The 22,986-nt window shown below is 46.4% G+C and overlaps 1 protein-coding gene and 1 long non-coding RNA gene across 23 annotated transcripts in view; one reads left to right on the top strand and one right to left on the bottom strand.

Annotated features, from left to right (window-relative positions):
• The window catches only part of DLGAP1 (DLG associated protein 1), an 856,539-nt gene that overhangs the window by 823,049 nt on the left and 10,504 nt on the right, over positions 1-22,986 (top strand). For all 22 annotated transcript variants that reach the window (XM_082353525.1, XM_082353532.1, XM_082353530.1 and 19 more), the window contains one exon: positions 5,151-5,572. In XM_082353525.1, the coding sequence (XP_082209651.1) occupies positions 5,151-5,572 (422 nt within the window). The remainder of the gene's footprint in view (positions 1-5,150; positions 5,573-22,986) is intronic.
• LOC309610592 overlaps positions 5,767-22,986 on the bottom strand; it is a 40,437-nt gene continuing 23,217 nt past the window's right edge. Inside the window, exon 3 of the long non-coding RNA XR_014234064.1 lies at positions 5,767-6,546. This is a non-coding gene — a long non-coding RNA (uncharacterized lncRNA). The remainder of the gene's footprint in view (positions 6,547-22,986) is intronic.

Genomic DNA, 22,986 nt, shown 5'->3' with positions numbered 1-22,986 from the left:
TTCCCATAGTGACACCCATCAAGGATACAGCACCTGCCCCGCTGGTACTAAGGGGAGAATGGCCAAATGTTGGGCCCTCGCAGACACTATCAGGTGATACCAAGCCCGCTCTCATCACTTTCCATTCCCTCCCTTTCTTTTATTTGACAAATGCATTACAATTATTTGGCCTAGAGAGAGTCTTCATGTAGAAAACCTATTCTAATTTTCTTTGCTTAAAGAGAGCTTCAGGCAAAAGTATGATGAACGTGGAGGGTTTTAAATAACCAATGGATGCTTGTGTTGAGGCAGTTTTACAATCTGTCAATAGGACAGTGCTAACCACATACAAATAAGCAGCAGGACAGATTTTTCCCACTGAACTTGTGAGCAGGGTTGCATGACATGCAGGTTCCTCTGTGCTCTGTTCTAACTGGGAAGCTCGTCGGACAGAGTGAACCTCTTTGTTAGGAAAAGTCTTAATTCTTGATCTCAATCTCCTCACCCCCCTTGCCTACCTTTTGATCTATCTTTCGTTTTATGTAATGAGACATACTGGATTTTTACATCAGTTAAGTGCCATTTCCCAAGAGAGCAAGATGGCGCACTTTTGAAGAAAAGCATTTTCGAATTCCACATATATTCAGCCTTGACAGCAGGCATGGGGAAAATGTCTAAAGAAGACAGAACAGCGTAGGACTAGCGTTTTTTTCTTTGAAACTAGATTTAGCCCTGAAAAGCAACCATTATGTGGATGAGAGGGATGGAGAAGAGAACCAGGAGCCAGAGGATTCTGTAACGGGTGTGACTGAGGGAGTTTCCCTCAGATAAGTTTATGGCTTGAGTCTCAGATAGTTGAACTTGCAGGAACAAAGCATGTGCGTTCTAAAGATATAGACTGTGCTTAGTTTTCATTCATGACTTATTTTGTTTAAACACAGCCCCATCAGACAGGGGGGATGAGAATGAGCCTCCGAGGTTTACCCTCTGTTCACTGATTTGTAATCTGCTGGACAGAAAAGTGGTGGGAGCAGGGCACAAAATCCTCTCATCAGAAATATAAACTCAGGCTTCCCTGGTGGCGCCGTGGTTAAGAATCCGCCTGCCAATGCAGGGGACACGGGTTCGAGCCCTGGTCCGGGAAGATCCCACATGCCGCGGAGCAACTAAGCCCGTGTGCCACAACTACTGAGCCTGCGCTCTAGAGCCCACAAGCCACAACTACTGAGCCCACGTGCCACAACTACTGAAGCCCGCATGCCTAGAGCCCGTGCTCTGCAACAAGAGAAGCCACCGCAATAAGCAGCCTGTGCACCGTAACAAAGAGTAGCCCCGGCTCGCCACAACTAGAGAAAGCCCACGCGCAGCAACAAAGACCCAATGCAGCCAAAAATAAATAAATAAATAAATAAACAAGAAATATAAACTCGTTTCATAGAAAGAGCACAAAGCAACAGCAGAGGTGAATGCCCACAAGTGCCTTTCCTCTTGCCTTCAGAACAGACAAGGTATTGTACCCCGTAGTGGTTGGTCCAGTCTTTGGTTTCATGGTTTTCTGCTCCTTTGGCCAGAATACTGGCCGGTCCTTTTCAGAAGTTGTAATTATCACACATTTTGCCTTTAGGGCATCAAGGACCAAAGAAGCTTCAAGACTGGAAATTGTGGGTTTGCAAACAGCAGGCCACGGGGTTCAGCTTTCAGGTTTATACCATCCACCAGCAACTGATCTATTCTCTTCAGAAACACAGAAGTGAACCCAATGACTCCCTCTGTGTTCCTATCAAAACTTTTAAACAACAACAACTTGATTGCACCCTTCACCCAGAAGGAACTCTGCACATGAAAGACATAAAGCGTTTCGTAGAGCAGAACATTCTTTGAAAACTCAGGGTAGAAGAAAGCGCTTGCTTAAGGAACTTAATTGAGAGAAACAGTGTAGCCTGGACAGGGCTGCCTGAGTTCAAAGGCACCGCTTTTAATCCCAAACCATTTTAATTTTACTTAACTTTTCTTTCTTTCTGGGTGACTAACCTGGAAACTTCTACTCATCTACTGCCAAGTAATTTTTCTGAAGAAGGTGGATACTTTACAAGATTCATATAGCCAGGAGCCCTCTGTCAGGAATGCTGGTGGTACGGTTTCGTGTAGATAAAAACAGAGGCACAAGGAAAGTGGGTCATTGTGATTTGCGTGTGGAACAGACTCGGTCTCTGGCTAGTTTGCTCTGACTGGAAACAATAAGGCGCTGGGCCTTCCTTAAGTTTGGAAATGGAATGCCTCTGGCAGCCCATGATCTTGGAGAGGGGAGCCGAGTGTTTTCGTGGCTGGGATTTTGTGTTAGTGGAACAGGCAGAATGTCAACTGTTGTGAGGAAAGTCAACCAATTCACACACATGCAGCTGGAGAGAAAGCTCAGCTTCAGATGTCATTTAACGTGTTGGTGGATGAACAAGAAGAAGGCAGAAATGGCCTCTCGCAGCCAAGAAGCCAGTGGTTACTGGAAGAATCGCGGTAGCACAATTGTTCTTGCTTTCACTGCTAGTACAAGGAAGGACATTCTTTCAGACTTTCACACTGAGCGATTTTTCCTATGACCCATTTCAGAGTTAAAGAACTTATAAAATGGCCACGCCTGATACCTTCCACAAAAGTAACTTCTTGCAAACAGCAACAGTGAGATGGGCCAGCCTTTTTTGGCGGGCCTATCTTCATAAAATGAATGGTGAGAATCACAATGTATAGTATTGTGATCATCCTAATAATGAACACAGATCAATTGTGCAGTCATTTACTTTCTTGGTATTTATTCTCTAGGGGGAAAACATGGACTGATTAAGATGATTGTACCCTCTCCTTTTTGTGACTTCCAGTCTGTTCATTCTTTATTTTTGAGGGACCAGAATATTAGCATTAATTGGCTCTGATAGAGTGTTCCACGAGAGTTAAGAAAAAAACATAATCCGGTTTATTAAATGTTGTATGGACATTATTCAGTGCATTCTCCTTTAAGGCTGGCACTATTGAATATTAACTGAAAATCAACTAGCAAATAAACCATCTTAACATGGCATAATCATGAGCCAGTCAAGAAAACATATCACCTCACACCCGTTAGGATGGCTACTATCGAAAAAGTCACAGACGTAGAGAACAAACATATGGATACCAAGGGGGAAGGGGGGGGGATGAATTGCGAGATTGGGATTGACATATATACACTATTGATACTATGTATACAATAGATAACTAATGAGAACCTACTGTATAGCACAGGAAACTACTCAGTGCTCTGTGGTGACCTAAATGGGAAAGAAATCCAAAAAAGAGGGGATATACGTATATGTATAGCTGATTCACTGTGCTGTACAGTAGAAACTAACACAATATTGTAAAGCAACTATACTCCAATAAAAAATTTTTAAAAACCAAAAGAAAAGAAAAAGCCAGAAAATCACTGTTGGCAAGGATGTGGAGAAATTGGAAAACATGTATTGTTGGTGGGAAGATAAAATGGTACAACTGCTAGGGAAAACAGCTCCTTAAAAAATTAAAAACAGAATTAGCACATAATTCAAAAATTCTACTTCTGGGTATATACCCAGAAGAATTGAAAGCAGAGTCTCAAAGAGTTATTTGTACACCCATGTTCATAGCAGAATTATTCACAATAGCCAAAAGGTGGAACCAACCCAAATGTCTACTGATGGATGAAAAAATAATTATTATATACATATATAATATCCCATTATATACATATAATGGGATATTATTCAGCCTTAAATAGGAAGGAAATTCCGACATATGCTACAATATGGATGAACCTTGAAGACATCATGCTAAGTGAAATAAGCCAGCGACAGAAAGACACATACTGTATGACTCAACTTACATGAAGGACCTAGAGTAGTCAAATTCAGAGAGACAGAAAGTGGAATTGTGGTTGCCAGAGGCTGGAAGGAAAGGGGAATGGGGAGTTGTTTAACGGGTACAGAGTTTCAACTGGGGAAGATGAAAAGGTTCTGGAGATGGATGGTGGTGATGGTTGTACAACAGTGTGAATGTATTTAATGCCACTGAACCATACACTTAAAAATGGTTAAAATAGTAAATTTTATGTTACGTATATTTCTTCAGAATAAAAAATAAATAAAATATTAGATCAGGAAGTTACCTTAAAAACAAAAGAAGTATAAAGTGGGGGTAACAGATACCTGATGCTGCCTTCAGTAGACATATTCTCTTATATCCTGTTAAATCATCATTTCCTGTCTGCTCTAGGAGCCAATGAAGCTCTCTGGTGGTGTGTTTTAAATTACTTCAGGCCCACACCTTCCCTTGCCCCTTGTCTGAGAAAGAATTCACTGCTCGCCTGTCCTTCCCCACCCCTCCCTCCTTCCATACATCCTCACCTTTGCGGTAGGGGTCAACAAGAGACATCTAGAACCATTTGGTTGTATGTCCATATAAAATGGTGTTAACAAGTTGTCTTTTATCACCTCGGTAGAAGAACTATGGAGAGGGAAATTAAAGGCGCAGGGAAGGATGATACCGGAAAATTCTAGAACCTTGAGCTGATTTTGCCCCAAAGGCTTTGTATCAAATTATCACGATGATTTCTATGATCAAGAGACAGGTGAAGCCTTACCAGGGAAAGGAGCTTTAATGTTAAGGGGAGCTTAATGACATTTTAGTTTGCTTTCAGGTAAGAGCTGTCCCTGGGAAATGTGGTTATGTGGGATTCAAGATAGTTTTGGCGCAGGTGGGTTTTTTTTTTTTCTCCTCTTGTTTCAAAGGAAATTACGCAGACTAAGAGATAACTGAATTGTTTCCTTATCCCTCACCAAACTTACCCATCACTGAATGTCAGGATTCAAGCCACTGCCGATTTGGGGAGGAAGTTGAAACCCGGACATCATTCTGGCTTTGAGAGCGGTGCCTGTGGTCCACTTCTAAACCTTCTCTAGATACGCTTGCATATTCCATATTGAACAGAGATGACGGCTCTGTGTTCTTTACACTAGAGCCAGGGCAATCGATGCGCTGGCGTCAAGGGCTACCTCTGCAGACTGAGAAGATGAGACCCCCTCTTGCACACCCACGAAGAGACGCAGAATGTAGTTCTGCTTCGAGAAACATCCTTGAACTAACACGTCTCTCTCTATCCCTCCAAGCTTCCGCAGGTTCACTCGATCCAACAGCGTGACGACGGCCGTGCAGGCCGACCTGGACTTCCACGATAACCTGGAGAACTCTCTGGAGTCTATAGAGGACAATTCGTGCCCCGGCCCGGTGGCCAGACAGTTCTCCCGGGACGCCAGCACCTCCACGGTCAGCATCCAGGGCTCAGGAAACCACTACCACGCCTGCGCGGCCGACGAGGACTTCGATGCGGATTTCGACCCTTCCATTCTGCCGCCCCCAGACCCCTGGATTGACTCAATCACCGAAGACCCCCTGGAGGCCGTGCAGAGGTCAGTGTGCCACCGGGACGGCCACTGGTTTCTGAAGCTTCTCCAGGCGGAGCGGGACCGCATGGAAGGCTGGTGCCAGCAGATGGAGAGAGAGGAGCGCGAGAACAGCCTGCCCGAGGACAGTAAGTGCGGCGGCGCAGCGCCTGCGCACGCGCCCGGGGCCGGATCCCCGGGGCCGGCGGTGGGGGATGCTTTCGTAGAGGTGGGCAGGCCCTGCAGGTCCTCACCCCAAACGGGAACGTGTGGAAGAGCTGGGCGATTCGGGCCGAGTCCACACGCCCCTGGTGCCCAAAAAAGACCCCCCCCCCCCCCCCCGCCAGGCAGCTGTAACACCTTCTCTACCTCTGCCTCCGCAACCTCCACCTCTGGACCAACTTGGGGTGGACTCATGCTTCCGACACGGTTTCTCTTCCCCAAGATGCTCCCGCAGTGGTGCTGCTTCTCAGGGAATGAACAGAAATTCTAACTAGTTTCAAGATCCCCAGATACGCGTGCCTTGGGCATTTATAATCTTCCAGGCGTATTCCTTTCATTAACATACAGGATTAAAACAAGGCCGGTCGTGTCTAGGCCTGTAGACGCCAAGCTTATTGACATCCTTAGACCTGGTTAGCCCGCACTTTCCCCCTTAGGTTTTAGGAAGGCAAACCTTCAGCCACTGAAGCAATTAACCCAATTTAATGGGTTAAAATAAATGATCAAATAAAGGATGGTTAAGTTAAATAAATAACGGAGACCTCGCACACCGTTCTTTTCAGACTTGGCCTTTTAACAACAACGATTCCTTTTTTTTTTTTTTTTTAATTTATTTATTTATTTATTTTTGGCTGTGTTGGGTCTTTGTTTCTGTGCAAGGGCTTCCCCTAGTTGCGGCAAGCGGGGGCCACTCTTCATCGCGGTGCGCGGGCCTCTCACTATCGCGGCCTCTCCTGTTGCGGAGCACAGGCTCCAGACGCGCAGGCTCAGCAGTTGTGGCTCACGGGCCTAGTTGCTCCGCGGCATGTGGGATCTTCCCAGACCAGGGCTCGAATCCGTGTCCCCTGCATTGGCAGGCAGACTCTCAACCACTGCGCCACCAGGGAAGCCCCAACGATTCCTATTAACAGTTGACAAAGAAGTTGCCAGATTACTGCAGTCCGGTTGCACATTAACAACAATTTTGAAATTGGAATAGAATTTATAATCAGTGTGTATTTCATTGTTGCGTGTTTATTTCCCTCCGAAAAACGATTATTAAATGAATGGTGGATCTTCCAACCGATGATATGTTTGAATCAGAGAAATTCAGTGGTAGGCATCAAAGCCTGCCTTCATTTTTCTGTGGGAACCACCTGGAAGAGTATTATCGTGATGTGGTTTTAGACCTATTTTTTAAATCATTTAACTTTTTATTGTGAACATTTAAAAACACTTACAAAAGTAGAGAGTTTACTGTAATGAACCCCCATATTCCCATCACCCAGCTCAACTACTGGCTGGTCTCATCTTCCCCCCCTTGTCATCATTTTTGCCAGAGGACCTTAAAGAAAATCCAACGCATCCCGTCACTTCACTACGTATCTCTGATAAGGACTTTATGTATATGTATATAACCATCATGCATTATCATCCCTAACAAAAACAATAATAATTTCTTAATAATTAGATCAAGAGCTTTCTGTAAATCATGTTCAGTTGACTTACTAAGTGAACCAAACTAATCGTGTCAGGGAGCAGCGAGTTTTCCGTAAAGGAAGTACTTTTGTGAGAATGGAGACTGGTAAATGACAGTTTGCAGGTTGTGGGATTTCCGCTCTGTGTCTTGCTCACAGCTCTTCTCTGCTTTTTCTTGCTCCTGACCCCTATCCCCTCACTGACTAACTTATTTGTTGCCTTTCTGAGCAGGTTAGAAAATCCATCAATGGGTTTCTGTAACGTTCCTTTTGTTCTTGCATGTTATGAGTGTAAACAACTTAGCAGTGGAAAAGTAAACCTCCTTCACACTTGACCCAACCGTTGGTGCCACTGCAGGCTCACCCAGGTGTGGATCCACAGGGAGAATATGCTCTGTGCCTAGGTGACAGGGGTGTGAAGAAGCACAGCCCGGCAGCAGTGGGCGGGGGAAGGTTCCCGTAAGAAATTCTTAGCAGTTGCATCTTCTTATTCTCCTTTCCCCGTGGGTATACCCGAAGCCTAGTAGCTTCTCCTGGGAAAAATGCCCATGTCTAAGGAGCAATGGCCTCGGGTGCACAGCTCAACAGGGCAAGCTGTCTTGCAGATTTTAGTTCATTCAATGCATTGATTCGAACTTGTTCTAGCTTCCCTGCTTGGCTTCCAATAAGACCTGGGGAAGCTGCTCATCTGGTGTTTTCTTTTAATCTGATGCTTTCTTCCCATCTGAGACTAGATCTACTTCTCTCAACCCAGGTTTATAATGATGCATGAGGATAGTCATTGTATAAATATTTAGAAAAATCTTCCTTAACACTTAAGGAGCTATGAAAACAAGTCAATGTATTTTGATACAAGCACATATATTTGAAAGGTGAAAATCTTGTTAGAAAATCAGGTTCTCATCCTGTGTTTGAGATGAAAGAGAAGCATATTTGTATCTTACTCATGAAGGAACTGCTCATTCATTCACTGTTCCAGAATTTTACTTCAGATGTTATTTGAAATATTGATTTATAAATAGGACTTATAAACCTATTCCATATGAAGGTATTTTGTTATAACAAGATTTGTTCTAATAATAATTTGCTGTCTTTGTACACAAAGGTGTCTCTGTCCCACCATGAATAAGCCGTCTTCTTAAGGACGTTGTGTTTAGAGTAGTGATAAATTTTCTCAGATCTGCCTCTGTTTTACGAGGTTGCTGCCTGAGGGCGGTAGGGGGGTGTGAAGGTCATGACTGCAGAACAGACAAAGATAACTTAGAGTGGGAGTATTTTTGGTGCTTTGCTTAAAGTATTCAACTGAGTAAATTAATCTTAGATGACAAGTATGCAATGAGACCCGCTGCACTGGGGAGTGAGTCTCCCTCTGTAGTTTGAAACGCACTTCGATATCAGAGCCCCTTTTTTCTAAGTTAAAAAAAAAAAATTACACACAACACCAATAAATATAATAGGAAGAACGGTGAAGCTCTTTGGTGAGGGCCTGGAGTCCTATCTGCTCAGCCTCTACCACTGTCTGGACAGAGGTCCCTAGAAACCCTCCCTGCCACCAAAAAAAATCCCAGGATTCCTAGAATACAGTTTGAAAGCCAACGGTCTATAGTGAAAAGTCCAACTTACTAATTTTTTTAAATACAATTTTATAACTTTAGATCAAACAGCTAACACAAAGATCAGAGGTAAATGCCTTTCCTACATGGTTTTTTAAATGTACAAAACTGATTCAGATTAGAAACATCTATTTGTGTAAGCCTATCTAACCTACAAAAATGGCTCTTCCTTCAAGTCTCAGCTTGGGCCTCACCTTCTAAAAGTCTTTGCAGAATGCATCCCTTCAGGCTGAATTGGGTGTGCCTCCCTGGTGCTTCTGTAATAGCCTGCACATTTGTCTAGCAGGTATTTCCAACTTTATTTGATGATAATCTATGTATCTCTGTCCTCCACTGAAAAGTGAGGTCTGAGGACAGAAATTACTCTTGTCTCATTCATCTTCACATCCGCTGCCCCTCTGACGGTTCTTGGCACAGAGTAGGGGATCAGTGAATATGTATTTGAGTCCTGGGACTATCTTGGAAATACTGTTTTACAAAAGTATTTTCCTTGGCAAAACCTTTCTTCCTAAGTAGTTACAAAATATTCAACAGGTAGCTCACCCGCTATTGTTGCCAAAAGCTGGAAGGGGCGGTCCCTTGTGAGGTAGGGAGCCCTGCTGATCAGAACGGGGATTTGGCAGGGACATGAGCACCTGCCACAGAAAGGCTAGAAAGGACTTGTGTGTCGGTCAGCTGCATGGGCTAGATGAACCCGTGTGTCCCTTCCAGCTCTCGGGGCACGATTCCATCCCAGAAGCACTTGAAAGCTTTCTCTATCTTTCATGCCCTGGATGGTACAAAACAGAAGCTTCCACCCACTAGCATTCCAGAATTCTAAACAGCGCAGAGGTACACACACGTGCCCGGTCAAAGAGTCGCCAATTTCAAATGAGGCAAATGGAAATCGGTGAGGATCTGACCAGAAAGCCGGGAGGAAGGGAGAACATAAACCCGTGAACGAACACCCATCTTGTCCTCACAATCCCCTGGGCCGTGGGCTATAGGCTTTGACAGGTGTTGTTTTATTTGCCTCAGAACAGCTCTCTGGCAGTCTCTCGTCCAAGGTCACAGAACACAGAAGCGCCTGATGGAATAGATACAACACGAATAACATTTGACAAGATAATGATACTTCGTGTGTGCTTGGCTGCTCTAAAGCTCTGCATACATATCTGTCCCTGCTTCCTTGGCAACCGCAGTCCTGTTCTGATAAGTGGGCCTGGGGTTGCAGAGGGCCTTTGTTTTTACTAATTCTCTCATTTAACCTTCGCTTTTTTTATAAGGGGGGGGGGCGGGTGGTAAGGAAGAGGGGCCAATCCCGTTTGGCAGGCATAGCCAATGTCTGAGTAACCAGCTTAAAAAAAAAAAAAAAAAATCTGTGTACACTCAGAAAAATAGCTTTGATAAATGGGTCAAACGCAGATCCGTCTCTTGGCCCGGCCACCTTATGTGTCCTTTGGGTCCTAGATAGGAAGGTCTCTCTTCAGGGTACATGACGACGGTGGCTCCGTGACAGATTCCTCCCAGGAGAGCTGGTCTTCATCCTCGGTAGGGAAAGATAAGCAGGATAGGGTGGAAGAAAGGAATGAGTCTAACCACACCTGCTTAATTTATTTCGTGGGGCCCCGGAATTATTCCAAGTTTTCAATATTTTTAAACGTTTGGTGACTGTGCTTAATGCCTCTGAACGGCCCACTTAAAAACGGTTAAAATGGTAGATCTTGCGTACATTTTACCACACACACAAAAATATCCACCCCCACTGCCCCCCCAAAAAAGTCTGCAGCAGCTGAAGGTAGATGGGTCAGGCTTGCTATCTTCACGTCCAGAGTTATTCATCATGCTTATAAGAATGTAAGGTATTTTGTTAAATATCTTCCTGAGTTCAAAATACAACATGTCCACTGGCAGGGGTGGGGCGAGAAGTTAGGAAGAGAACTCATCTGCTACATGGGAACCTGAGGTTCAGACCTGGGGCGTGGGGTGGCTGCGATCACCTTTCTCTATCACAGAGTTGAAGAAAAACAAAAAAAGCCATCCAGTCTTCAGGAATTATTCAGCGATCACTTATTTTATGCTGCAATCATCCTGATTCTGACTGCTGCTTCCTAGGGGTCTTGTTTGTGGCCTTCCAGGACTGGAAAAGATTGCTTTCCCCAAAACTGGACAAAGTGCTCCAGGAAGCACAGAGAGGAAACAAGCACTCACAGTCACCCGGTCACCTCCAGCCAGCTTTCCAAAAGTGCATCTATAAATTCTTTGGGTGTGTGGGTCTATTGTTTTCCCTGCTAAAATAAAAGCAGCGAGAGGACTTTAGTTCTTGGGTGAAACCTTGCTCCCTAACAGTCGATGGTAGGTTTTTGGCTCGATAACAGAAGGGAAATCTGCAGTGAGCGAGGTTTCCTCGCGGCCGCGGCAGCTGACAGAACGTTCCCGCAGCTCTCGAAGTAAACCGATCCGGAGCTTGTCTCAGACAATGGGGCCTTGTGTGAAACAGCTGTCTCGGGGAGATGGCTCGGTGCTGTTGGCCGGGGCCTGCCTGTTACAGAGATCCGTCTGGTATTATCTGACTGGGACGAAACGCCCAGATGGAGCGCAGGGCTCCCACCAGGAATGCGGTCCAGCACTGACGGCTCGAAACACGGGCTCGGGTTTCAGTGGCCCCAGGATGAAATACTGGTTGATCGTGCTTGGAAATCTAGCAGTGCCTCCTGAATTGTGGACAACTTATTTGTGGAATTTTCAGGCTTTATCTGAAACGAACTGATAAACCCAAAGCGTGTGCGGGATGGAGGCAGATTAATTCCACTTTAATTTTGCCCGGTAATAGCATCCCCGTTAGTGAAACTTGGCCTTGAGTCCCCCAGAAGGCCTGGGAGCCTTGGCAGCGAACGTGGGGCTGGTAACGAAACCCGAAGTGGGGTTTGCCCGGTTTCAGGTTGAGTTATGGGAAGCTGTGCACAGTCATTGCTGCGACCGTTGATGGGTGCCGTGCCCAGGCTGGCTCTGCCCAGGGTCTCTGCAGCCTGAGGACTGGTGGGTGGGAGGCAGGCCGACGAGTGCTCTGTGATTTCCTCAGCTCAGTTGCCTCAAGCCTTGTGTGATTCTAAGCGGGGCAAGGTGGGTGCATCCTAGCTCCTTCCTGTTTTATTCTCATCTTTCTTTTGCAATGACCCTCAAAAGGTCCCTCCCAGGCTTCCCTGATGGCGCAGTGGTTAAGAATCCACCTGCCAATGCAGGAGACACGGGTTCTAGCCCTGGTCCGGGAAGATCCCACATGCCGCGGAGCAACTAAGCCCGTGCGCCACAACTACTGAGCCTGTGCTCTAGAGCCCACGAGCCACAACTACTGAGCCCGAGCGCCACAACTACTGAAGCCTGCACGCCTAGAGCGCGTGCTCCGCAACAAAATAAGCCACCGCAATGAGAAGCCTGCGCACCACAACAAAGAGTAGCCCCCGCTCGCCGCAACTAGAGGAAGCCCGCGCACAGCAAGGAAGACCCGACGCAGCCAATACATACATACGTACATATATACATAAATAAATAAAATTTATTTAAAAAAAAAAGGTCCCTCCCCACCCCCGCGCCCCAAGACACACACACACACACACATGCACATACACTGCATAGTCTCTTTTTTAAGGTCTGGCCAACCTGAAATTAGTGACCAGGAAGTGGCAGGAATGAAAAGAAAAGTGTGTGCAATGTGCCTTATGTTTAACTTTCTAGAACGCTGGCTGCATTTTGCTTTGCACAGCACTGGGCACAAGGAGAAAGGTGTTGGTGCTGGAAGGTCATTTCCGAGCATCCCTTCTGTGGGTGTGTTTCGCTGGGAGGGGTCTGAGGCTGAGGGGCGCGGAGGCGTGGGGAGGTGAAGACGGGCAGAGGGAAGGCAGGTTGCCCGGAAGCAGCTCTCCAGGCCCCCGGGCCAGTGCTGTTCCCAGTATTCCAGACACTTCTGCGTCGCAGAGAGGCAGAGATTGCAGAGAGAGGGCCTGACTCATGCAGCATGGTCCCCGATCGCTTTCTCTAACAATAACCGACAATTTCTGTGAAAGATCATTGCAATGGCCTTCAAATGCAGTATTTAGTCCTTCCATATTCCCAAGGGAAATGTTAACTCATTTCATCTCATTCAGCTTTCAAAGGCTCAAAAAACTGTATTTATCTATGTGATGTAGATGCTGTTACTATTTCATGGCTGATGTAAATGGAGATGTGGATCCAAGCGTAACCATCTTTTATGAGTGAGACTCCTGGAGTAGGGACTGGGGGAAAAAAAATTAGCTGAATTTTTGAAAACTTGCTCTTCACAAACAAAATAATATTTCCCCCATGGTTTAGCCCCGTGGAAGCTCTGGTTTTAGTCCGTGGGATAATTTCTACTGGAGAATTCTATTCTTTATTCATTAGCTTTTAATAAATTCATAAATTCATCATTCTTTGTTCATTTAAGTTTTGGCTCCTTTAAGGGGGAAAAAAAAGTGCTCTTGTTACATTCAGAGCAGCCCTTGTCAGCCGGGAGTGAAACAGATCCATGTTTTCTGTGGAGACCTTTTTATTGACAACAGCTCTGGATCACAAATGTATTTGAGAAGCAGCTGGGCAGTTGGTTGGAGAAATTCTTTTCCACGAGGACAAACTCGTGAATAAAAATGTCTCCACTTGGATAATCCCGACTTGAAATCACACAGATTTGGTCTGACAAATCCACATGACTTTGGAGTAAGTGGGTGGATCCACTTTTAAAAAAATTCCTTTTTCCTCCTCATTCCTAAAGTCTACGACATTCCCCCGGGGTGGGGGGAGGGAGGCCAGGTGAGTAAAAAGTCAGAAGTTGAGGATAAGGAGGTTTAATTCACCCACAAACTCGTTCAACTTTTCCCAAATGGCTTGGTTCTTCCAGCCTGAGTCAGCACAACTAATATTATAAACAGAAAACCAAGAGGAAGAATAGCCCCACCAAGACTATCTTAGCTAATTAATCAGTCAAGACTGTAAGGAAAAAGTGGTGCTAGGCACGGTAAAACCTTAAAGAAGCAGAATCTTAGGCCTGGAATCTTGCCGTTAATTAATTTTTCTAGTTAACATAGAGTTTATTGATGAGTCAGTTCACTTCAAAACTTCTTCCAACAGGATAATTGCGAGTTACATCAGCACAGTCTATGCCATGCCTGCTTATAAAGTCAGTCATATAAATAGATGGTGCTGGAAAGAATGCGGAGAGGGCAGAGACAGAGCTGTGCACGGGAATTTGAGGAGCAAAGCGAGGGAGAGGTGAAAGGGGATAGGCCTTTCTGGAGGATGCACACCTGCGCACAGGGGGCGGGGCCGGTGTGGGGGCGGGGCCAGTGTGGGAGCCAAGGCAGGAGGCACCCCAGCTCAGTGTTTAGCCTGAGCAAAGGCACTGCGGAGAGACCAGCTTTTGGATTTGGGAAACTGAGGGCCCAGGGCACTGAGGGAGTGGGCAGAGGTGAGGCTGGACAGGTGGGCCATTGAAGGGAGTTTCCCGCTTATCCCAGGGATGATAGGGGAGCATGGAAAAGTTTTAAGCCTGAGAATTATATGAGATAAGAAGACCCTCCAGTTAATAGGACCAAACCTCCCAACTGGCAATGGAGGGAGAACATTCATGCTGTGGAAGGGGTGATGGAGCCTTGTAGCCCTAATCGTAAGCAACCAGGGACTCCTGAGAGGAATGTGGATGTGGGGAGACAAGAGGTGTCCAGCGGTTGCTCAGACGTGCTGCACAAAGGGTTGGTATACACCAGAGTTACAAATTTGAGCAAAATAAACCTATTTTACAGAATAGCTGAACCCAGGAGCATGGATGGGATCACTCGAGGGGACTGAGGGAAGGGGGCTCAGGACCGAGTTTTGTGTTCAACATTCTCGAGGTGGAGGGAAGAAGAGGAAAACGAGGTCAGGGCCAGAGAGCACTGTGGGCGCCCAGGGGGCTGAGATTCCTTTGTGCCAAATGCAGAGGTCCAGGAGGGGGCAGGGGAGGGGAGAGCCAGACCGCAGGGAGAGGGGACCACTGGGAGCTGAGGATGTAGAGAGAGCAAAGGAGTCTGCCCTTTGGAGAATCCAGCGTTTAAGGGAATGTATTGGTAAGCTCCAGCTGCCGTAACAAAGTACCACCCGTGGCCTCAGCAACAGAAATTTCTTTTCTCACAGCTTTGTAGGCTAGAAGGCTGAGCTCAAGGTGCCCGTTTGTCCCTAGGCCTCTCCCCTTGGCTTGGTCTTCCCTCTGTGTGTATCCACATCCTGATCCCATCGTCTTATAAGGACACCAGTTATGTTGGGTGAGGACTCACCCTAATGACCTCGCTTTAACTTAATTACCGATGTAAAGGCCCTGGTCCAAATACAGTCACAGTCGGAGGTCCTGGAGGTCAGGACTTCAACAGATGAATCTGGGGAGGACACAATTCAGCCCATAACAGGGGAGAAGAGGAATTTTATTTTAGTTAGAGGGGATCACGAGATGGGGGAGGATTTTCCCCTTAGAATGGGAGAGACTTGACAATGCTGGCAGCCCTCTCAAGTAAGGCTGCAGAGAAGGGCAGAGGTGGCAGAGAGGGAGTAGGTTCTCCGAGCAGCCAGGAGGGAGTTGGGCCAAGGACACAGGTAGATGGGAAGGGTGGGCATAGAGAGCTCTTTAGGACGGGGGCAGTTATCGGTCGTGGGCTGATTCCGTTAGGAAGCAATGGCAGTAACTCCAGGCACCTGACGTCTCTGATGCCGGCCACGTCACTGCTCGCCCATCACTCAGAGCTTTAGGGAACTGCGTGGGGGGCAAGTGTCAGGAGAGGGCAGAACACTGAGAGTGTTCATGCCTGATCCCCTGTTTACTTCATCTCATAGGAGGCAAAGCTATGGTTGAAGATGAGGTACCAGGGGTCTAGTTGTGAGTGAATGAGAGTCAGAAAAGGAGGGTCAGGGAGGGAGGTGACCAAGACCATCTTGAAGGACTAATGAACGGCTGCAAGAGACGGGCTGAGTTTGGAGCCCATGGGTTTGAATGGCTCTAAACCACATGGCAAAACACAGCTCACAGAGCATCGGGTGGGCCCAGCGCCCTGCAGGCCAGATGTGTCTGGCCTACTCTGAACCTGAAGATGGACCATGTTTTGCTGGAGCATCTGTGGCTCCCGGGGAGGGTCTGACCCTTGATTCTGCAGCGAGTCTGTTTTCTGCACAGGCTCCAGCAGGATGGTCTAGGCGTCCAGCCTTGGTTAAGGTCCTGTCTTCTCCGTGTGTCTCTGTCATCCAGCAGCCAGTTGGCCACTGTTCTAGCTCTGTTAGGTGGGGAGCTATGCCAGACTCTACAGATAGGCACGAAAATCTGGGGCCCTGAAGAATTGTTGTGGATTTCTTATGCACACAGACCAAAGGCATGATTCACCCACGCGTTGATGCTTGTCTAAGTCTGCCTGCATGAAAGCCACCAAAAAAAGAGGACATTCAGTCAGCTCACACTGTTGGGGAGAGATGACGGAGCGTGAAGATTAGCAGGAGAAATAATTCCCTGTTTGGGATCATGTCACCTTTTAGTTTCCCAGGTGAATGACCAAGAGCTAAAGAATGTCGATAGGATATAGGAGTTATAATTCCCGCTACATCCTAACAATTTTCATATACGATTTCATTAAATAATCAGCAATCCTATGAAGATAGTATTATGATCGCTTGACAGACAAAGAAAACAGAGTCTGAGAGTACAATAAATTCTCCCAAGATCCGCAGCTGATAAGTGGTATTTCTGACTCCAGTGCCTAGTCTCTTCCTTGTATGTTACACAGAGAGGAAGTTAGGAAAGGAAGCAGACCAGGTGAATTAGGTGTAGGCGGCAGGGCCTGGGACGTGTTCCACCCAGCCTGCCCACTGTAGAAGCTTCACCACTGGTGGGACAGCCAGACGGACTCCTTTGTATTGATAGGTAGTGTCCAGGTTGAAGATATAAAAAAATATGTCTGTTCTGCTCTGTTTCGGAGGCCTAACATGCTGATGGTGGAGCCAGCATAGTCTGTAAGAAATGGAAGCAGTCAAAGCAACCAGTGCTTCTGGCTTGTCAGCTCTAGAGGCCTAACCCTTCCTGGAACATTCAATGCGTATGTTAGTTATGCTTACGGATATTTTTTTCAAACAAAGGGTCACACATATTTATTCCTGAACCAACCTACTCACGCAGAAACGTAGAAACAAAGAAAAAAATCATTTTCCCAATAAAACACCTCCAGCTGTCTAGATAGTGGGGATGTTTTCAGCTTGACATGGTAAGATGCTGGTGCCTTTGATACAGTATAAATATGTGCATCATCTCCCATGCGGGTCCTTGTAGACCCAGCTCAGTCTCATCCAGTGTCTCCGATTGGAGCTGGACCAGATTTTATTACGTTTTTATCCAAATCCACTGGGGAAGGGGATGATTCTGCTTTTGTTTCATGGCAAGGAATCCCTTGATCCTGAAAGTCTTGTGACAAACAGATTCAACCACACAGATCGTGATGGCAGAGATAGGGAGCTAGGCCTACGGATATAAAATAAGGGTTTTGACTCAGCAAAAAGTCAGACGCGTCCCCAGAGGAGATGGCCTTTGTTTTACTCGGCTACCACTGAACACTTGAGAGAAACTGTTCATTCCCTTCACTCCTGTGCCTTTTATACCACCTCCTTGTTCCCCAAATAAAAATGGTACCCTGTGGGGGTCAGTGGGAAGGAGGGGATGTGCTCTTTTCTAGATGTCTGTGTTTTTGATTGAATGTAGCGAGGAAATTTTAAATCGTAGTATTCATAAAAGACTATTTTGTCTTTCTCTGCTTCTCATTACGATGCATAGTCTTTCAAAGAAAAACCAAAACTTGAACCTTACACCCGCCATCTCTTTCAAGTGATCCCTGGTTCCTGCATTCTTTTCATGACTGAGATTTCTTTGTGCGACAATCATTTTCGGTAGACGTGCTTTGCCCTCCTGCCCTGATGTAGGACAGGGATCAGACTTGCCGAACTTCTGCAAATTCCCCCACTGACTGGTTACAGCTGCCCCCCTTCTCTCCACTGGCCGTGGCTAGAAAGTGTGGATAAAGGAAAGAAATCACCCTCAGAGGCCTTCAGTTGAGTAGATTCAGAACCAGTTCTCAGTAAGTGTTGAGGGAAAAGGGCACAGCTGGACCAGGGCCCCAGGGAAGGTACTTCATACTTTGAGCCCAGCTTTTCTCAACTAAAATGATGACATTGGCCCTGCCCCACGGGGTCCTGTGAGGATCACATTAGATGTGCGTGTGAAAGTGCTTTGAGGGGTCTGGGCAAGATGGCGGAAGAGTAAGACGCGGAGATCACCTTCCTTCCCACAGATACATTACAAATACATCTACACGTGGAACTGCTCCTACAGAACACCCACTGAACGCTGGCAGAAGACATCAGACCTCCCAAAAGGCAAGAAACTCCCCACGTACTTGGGTAGGGCAAAAGAAAGTGCTTTGAAATACAAGGTAATAGTAATATAAATAGGCAGGTTTTTGCAAAAACCAAACAGTGATGGCCTTTCCGATCTTCCTGGCTTTGTGTGGTGAACTAACCCAGGCCTGTCCTCTCTGCTATGATCCCCCAGAGCCACCCATTCATCGTGGGATGAGAGGTCTCTAGGCTTATAAGTGGGGGAGTTAGTAAAGAGATGCCCACTTCTTACATAGAAGGAATTCAGTTCAACAGCGTTTTGGGTTGTTGTTCTGTAGTCCCACTGGGGGATAGACTAACACAGGAGCTGGGAGGAAAGGAAAGGGAGAAAGGAACCTAAAAAATTCACCATCAGGGTTCTTTTAGGCATGCAGGGAAACCAGGCTTCCCTACATGCAAAGAACGGCAAAGCAAGACAAGGCCTATTCTGTGATTACATGTGATACAAATAGATGGAATAAATCATGGTTAAATGGCATGCCTGGGGTGATACAGCAGAGATTATTATTCTGGAAGAGGCAGGGAATGGGCCCTAAGGGAAGTGGATGGTAAAAACTATTAACTACATTTGGATGGAACAATCTGGAAAGACTGTGTGGACCAGAGTGTGAGAAAAAACCAACTAAAGGAAACCCCAGAGGCACATCTTCCTCCTGGATGGACAGAGCCTTAAACTGCCCATTCTAGGCCGTGGGGTCTCAGCTGTGCTTGAGGGGTCACCCCAATCTAACACTCTCCTTTGCTCTCAAGAAGGCCCTTAGCTGTCACCTTTCTAGGACCAAAGGAGACACCTTCATAAACTCAGGGGTGGGACTGGGATGTTGGTTGTCTGGTCTAGTGGTTTCCTTTAGGGAGGGAGGCAAAGGGGACAGAAGTAGAGAACAAATACTTTATCCATAGGCCTTCCTTTCACTGGAGAGGGAGAGAGGGGAAAAAAAGAAAGAAGAAGAAGTTCAGAAGCAAATTTGAAAAAAATTAACATTCAATCCTTTGAGGGAGAGCACATCCATGGATGTTTGCTCTCTTGCCCTTTTTGTACTTTCATGTATTTTAACTTTTTTCCAAAATAAAAAACAGTGACATTTTCAAATGATGATTACTGTAACAGTTTAGTCCAGAGCCAATTTCATATTGCAACTGATACCAACACAAACCACTTTTGTTGTTGTTGTTCTTTGCTTATTTTCATTTTTTAAGGAGAGAGGCCAAGAGAACTGAAAGTTCTCTGATCACCATTTAAAGAATTCACTGTCCTTTGGCCCAATCATACTTCGTCCCATCCATCCCAATCCAAGTGATCTAGCAGATCCCAAACACGTATAGCTATGTTTCTATTTCTGACGTCCATCTCCCCCATGTCCCCTCACCAGAATGGAATCCACAAGGGCAAGACTTTGTCCTCATCACCGTGTCACATCCATGCAGCACAGCCTGGCACATCATATGCCCTTATTCAATATTTGCTGAGTAAATCAATGAATTCCCAGAACCCACAGGGACTGTCCCTGCACCAGCTTTTGTGTAGATCCCACAAGTCCTTTCAGGCTCCTTTGACTTTTTTGGCTTTGGTTTTGAGGGCCAACCCAGCCCCTGAGAAGTTAATTGCCACCACATACAGTAAAATAGTGAGATGCAAGGCTAACACCCTGGGAAGATGTCCTGTACCTAGGCCTCTTCTGGAACTTTCTTTCACCAGGTTGGGCTGTTATATGCATAGGAAAGGCCCACCGGGGCAGCCTGAATATCTCATTTACTTTTGCTCCCTTATTCTTCTTTTCCTAGCATCCCTGAGAGAAGTACTTTTCTTTCCACCCTGCTGAAGGCTGGTATGGAACATTTTTAGAGTAGTTTCAAAATGACATTCAGATTCTTCTTTCTTCTTAATCTCATTTCTTTTATTTATTTATTTATTTATTTATTTATTTATTTATTTATTTATTTATTTATTTTTGGCTGAGTTGGGTCTTTGTTGCTGCGCGTGGGCTTTCTCTAGTTGCGGCGAGCAGGGGCTACTCTTCATTGTGGTGCGCGGGCTTCTCATTGCGGTGGCTTCTCTTGTTGCGGAGCAGGGGCTCTATGCGTGTGGGCTTCAGTAGTTGCAGCACATGGGCTCAGTAGCTGTGGCTTGCAGGCTCTAGAGCACAGGCTCAGTAGTTGTGGCGCACGGGCTTAGTTGCTCTGCGGCATGTGGGATCTTCCCGGACCATGGCTCGAACCCGTGTCTCCTGAATCAGCACTTAACCACTGCACCACCAGGGAAGCCCTTTATCTCATTTCTTTACCAACCTTCAGCCTTTTTTTTTTTTCTACTTTTTACTTCCGTTGGAGTTTACCATTTACTTTGTTTTCTTACTTCCTCAAAGCCTATGTAACAAATATGAATTTTACCTTCAGAAGAAAAGAGTTATTTCACCCACCAAGTGAGTGTCTAATGGAAAAACTAAACTAAAAAAAACTTTATTAGAGCTTTCTTAAGATCAAAGTGAGTTTTTAGTTCTCTGGAAAAGAAAGCGTGGAGGGCAAGGAAGTAGGGGTAATCGTCTGCTTGTCCCAAGCCCTCCTGGTTCATGGAGACAAATCCTCATCTCCCCACCCTGGGCCTAGGAAAGGTCATCTCTCGGACACTAGAAATGCAAGTAATCCTGGAGCCAGCAGAGAATTTCCATTCAAGGAACGTGATGGTAAAAACCTGAAAAACAGAAGGGCCCCAACTCCATTCCCGGTGTTTTTGCTCTCACCAGACCATGCTGAGTGAACATGTCCCTTGCTTAACTTCCAAGAAGACATCCGAGTTAGCCCCTACCTACATGGTTGGGTGTTGCCCAAATGATTGTTTGGAGCAGGGCTTTCCCCTCATTTGAGAATCACTGTCATATGCAGGTCATCTTGTTATGCGGTCCATTACAGAGCTCAGGTATCTGGGTGTCATTGAGAACCATTAGCTCAAACTGTTGAGGTGTATCCGGATACCTCAAGTTTCTCTCACAGTCCCCAGGAGCTGTGCAATCCCAGGCAGCTGATTGGAGACCTGGGTTCTAGTTCTAAGCTTTCAGGAATCATTCTGAGATTTGCTGGTGTCACAGTCCTGCCCTTCAGCAAGATCATTCAGAGAGGTCTCCAGAAACCTCAGAGTTTGCCTAAAGCCGTGTGTTCACTTAGGAAGTGCACCTTCCGATGTGTCTCTCACTGATCTGGGACAGGTCCTCCAAAGCACATACCTGTCCCAGACAACCAAGGGTACTGGTTGCCTGTGAATAATCCAGACTTTGTTTTTTGTTTTTTTTTCTCTTCTCTTCTGGGCAGAGCAAGTGTGGGGCCCACAGTCGCACACCCACAGAGGAAGTGTGGAGTCCTGGTCCTCAATAATAAACATTTATTGAGCACTTGCTGTATAATCAGATCCAGTCCTAAGCAATTCACACACATTGCCGCTTTTAAGCTTCACAACAACCCTGCCAGTAAGTAGGTACCCTTAGCCCCATTTTACATATAAGAAAACAGAGATTAGGTGACTTGTCCAGGGCAGTGGCTAGGAAGTGTTCCAGCAAGGATTCTTGGCCAGTCAGGGCCAGTACTCTTAACTTCTGTGGTGCCCTGTGCTGTCTTTTCTGCTTTGGGGTGTTGAGAAAAGGAGGGAGACCTCACACAAGTGATTGATCTGTTAAAGAGGAAAAGGTAATCATCCCCAAAGATTTTACAAGCAGATTGAAAAAAAGTCAACTCCTAGGCCTGAAAAATTGCTGCCTGGTGGCTCTCAAGGGGGACCCCCGCTATCCCTGGGGAGGTAATCTCTGCACTTCAGCTCTGGTGTGACTGGTGACTTCTAGAGTTCAGAGATGCCCTGGTCACATGTGCGGGAAGGCTGAAATATTTGGGTAGTGCGCAGGGGGTGGGCAGCCGAAATCGTTATCCAGCCTGGCAGCCTTCAACAGAGGAGCAGATGACTACAAACCCCAAAATGAAGTTGCTTTTCGTTGTCTTCTCAGTCTTTGTGGGGAATGAGGTCAGGAAAGGGAGATCTAATTCCACTCCGAGTCTCAGGCTCGGTAAATTCAGAACAAAACTACAGCAGCAAAAACACTGCTTCAGTCCCATAAAATCTCTCCCTGTGAAGATCTCCAAGCGGGCAAGCCCCCCTCGGAGGCTCCCCCGCTCTGGCTTTCTCTGTGGGCGCCGTCTCCCCTTCCTTCCTGCCCGGTGCCCAGTGCCGGGTGGCCGGGCTCCAGCCGCGCAGCTGCCGGGACCCCACCGGCGTAGGGAGCGCCTCTGGGATAACGCGGAGCTCGGTATGCCCGGGAGGCTGGGGCCGAGGCTCCTTTCTGCTCAGCTCGCCCGTCCGCTGAAAGGTTCTCCCCTTCGACTGCACCGGAGGCAAGAAGTAGCTTGCAACGGGGAGGACTTTCAGCACAGTGCACAGGGAATTAAACCTCTATGAACAATAACGTTGGTCCGTGGAGTGGAAAAGCAGGGGCGGTGCTGGCGTCCCCTAGGCAACGGGCTGACAATGTTCACTCCTTAGACAATCTTGCAACTGGCCATGGCTCTTTCCTGACAGTACCAGTGGCTGAACTCCGGAAAAATAATGAAGGCTATGGATGGGATATGGTGAGTGCCACGAGATTCCCCGCTCCAAGTTAGGGCTGCTTTTCTTGTGTTTGGACTCGGATTAGAAAAACAAGCTAGCAGACCATGACTGTTGACACAAATAAATCCATAACTACTGGTAAACACTTGAAATTCATCCTTGCAGTAAAAGGAAAAAAAAAAAAAAAAAAAAAGCAGAACTATTTGCCTCCTTTCCTGGTAACATCCAGGGCTGTGATG

This window comes from Balaenoptera borealis (assembly GCF_965194805.1).
Source record: "Balaenoptera borealis genome assembly, chromosome: 14".
NCBI classification, from domain to species: domain Eukaryota; kingdom Metazoa; phylum Chordata; class Mammalia; order Artiodactyla; family Balaenopteridae; genus Balaenoptera; species Balaenoptera borealis.
The sequence above is the reverse complement of the archived record's forward strand: the minus strand, read 5'-3'. Positions and strand labels throughout refer to the sequence as shown.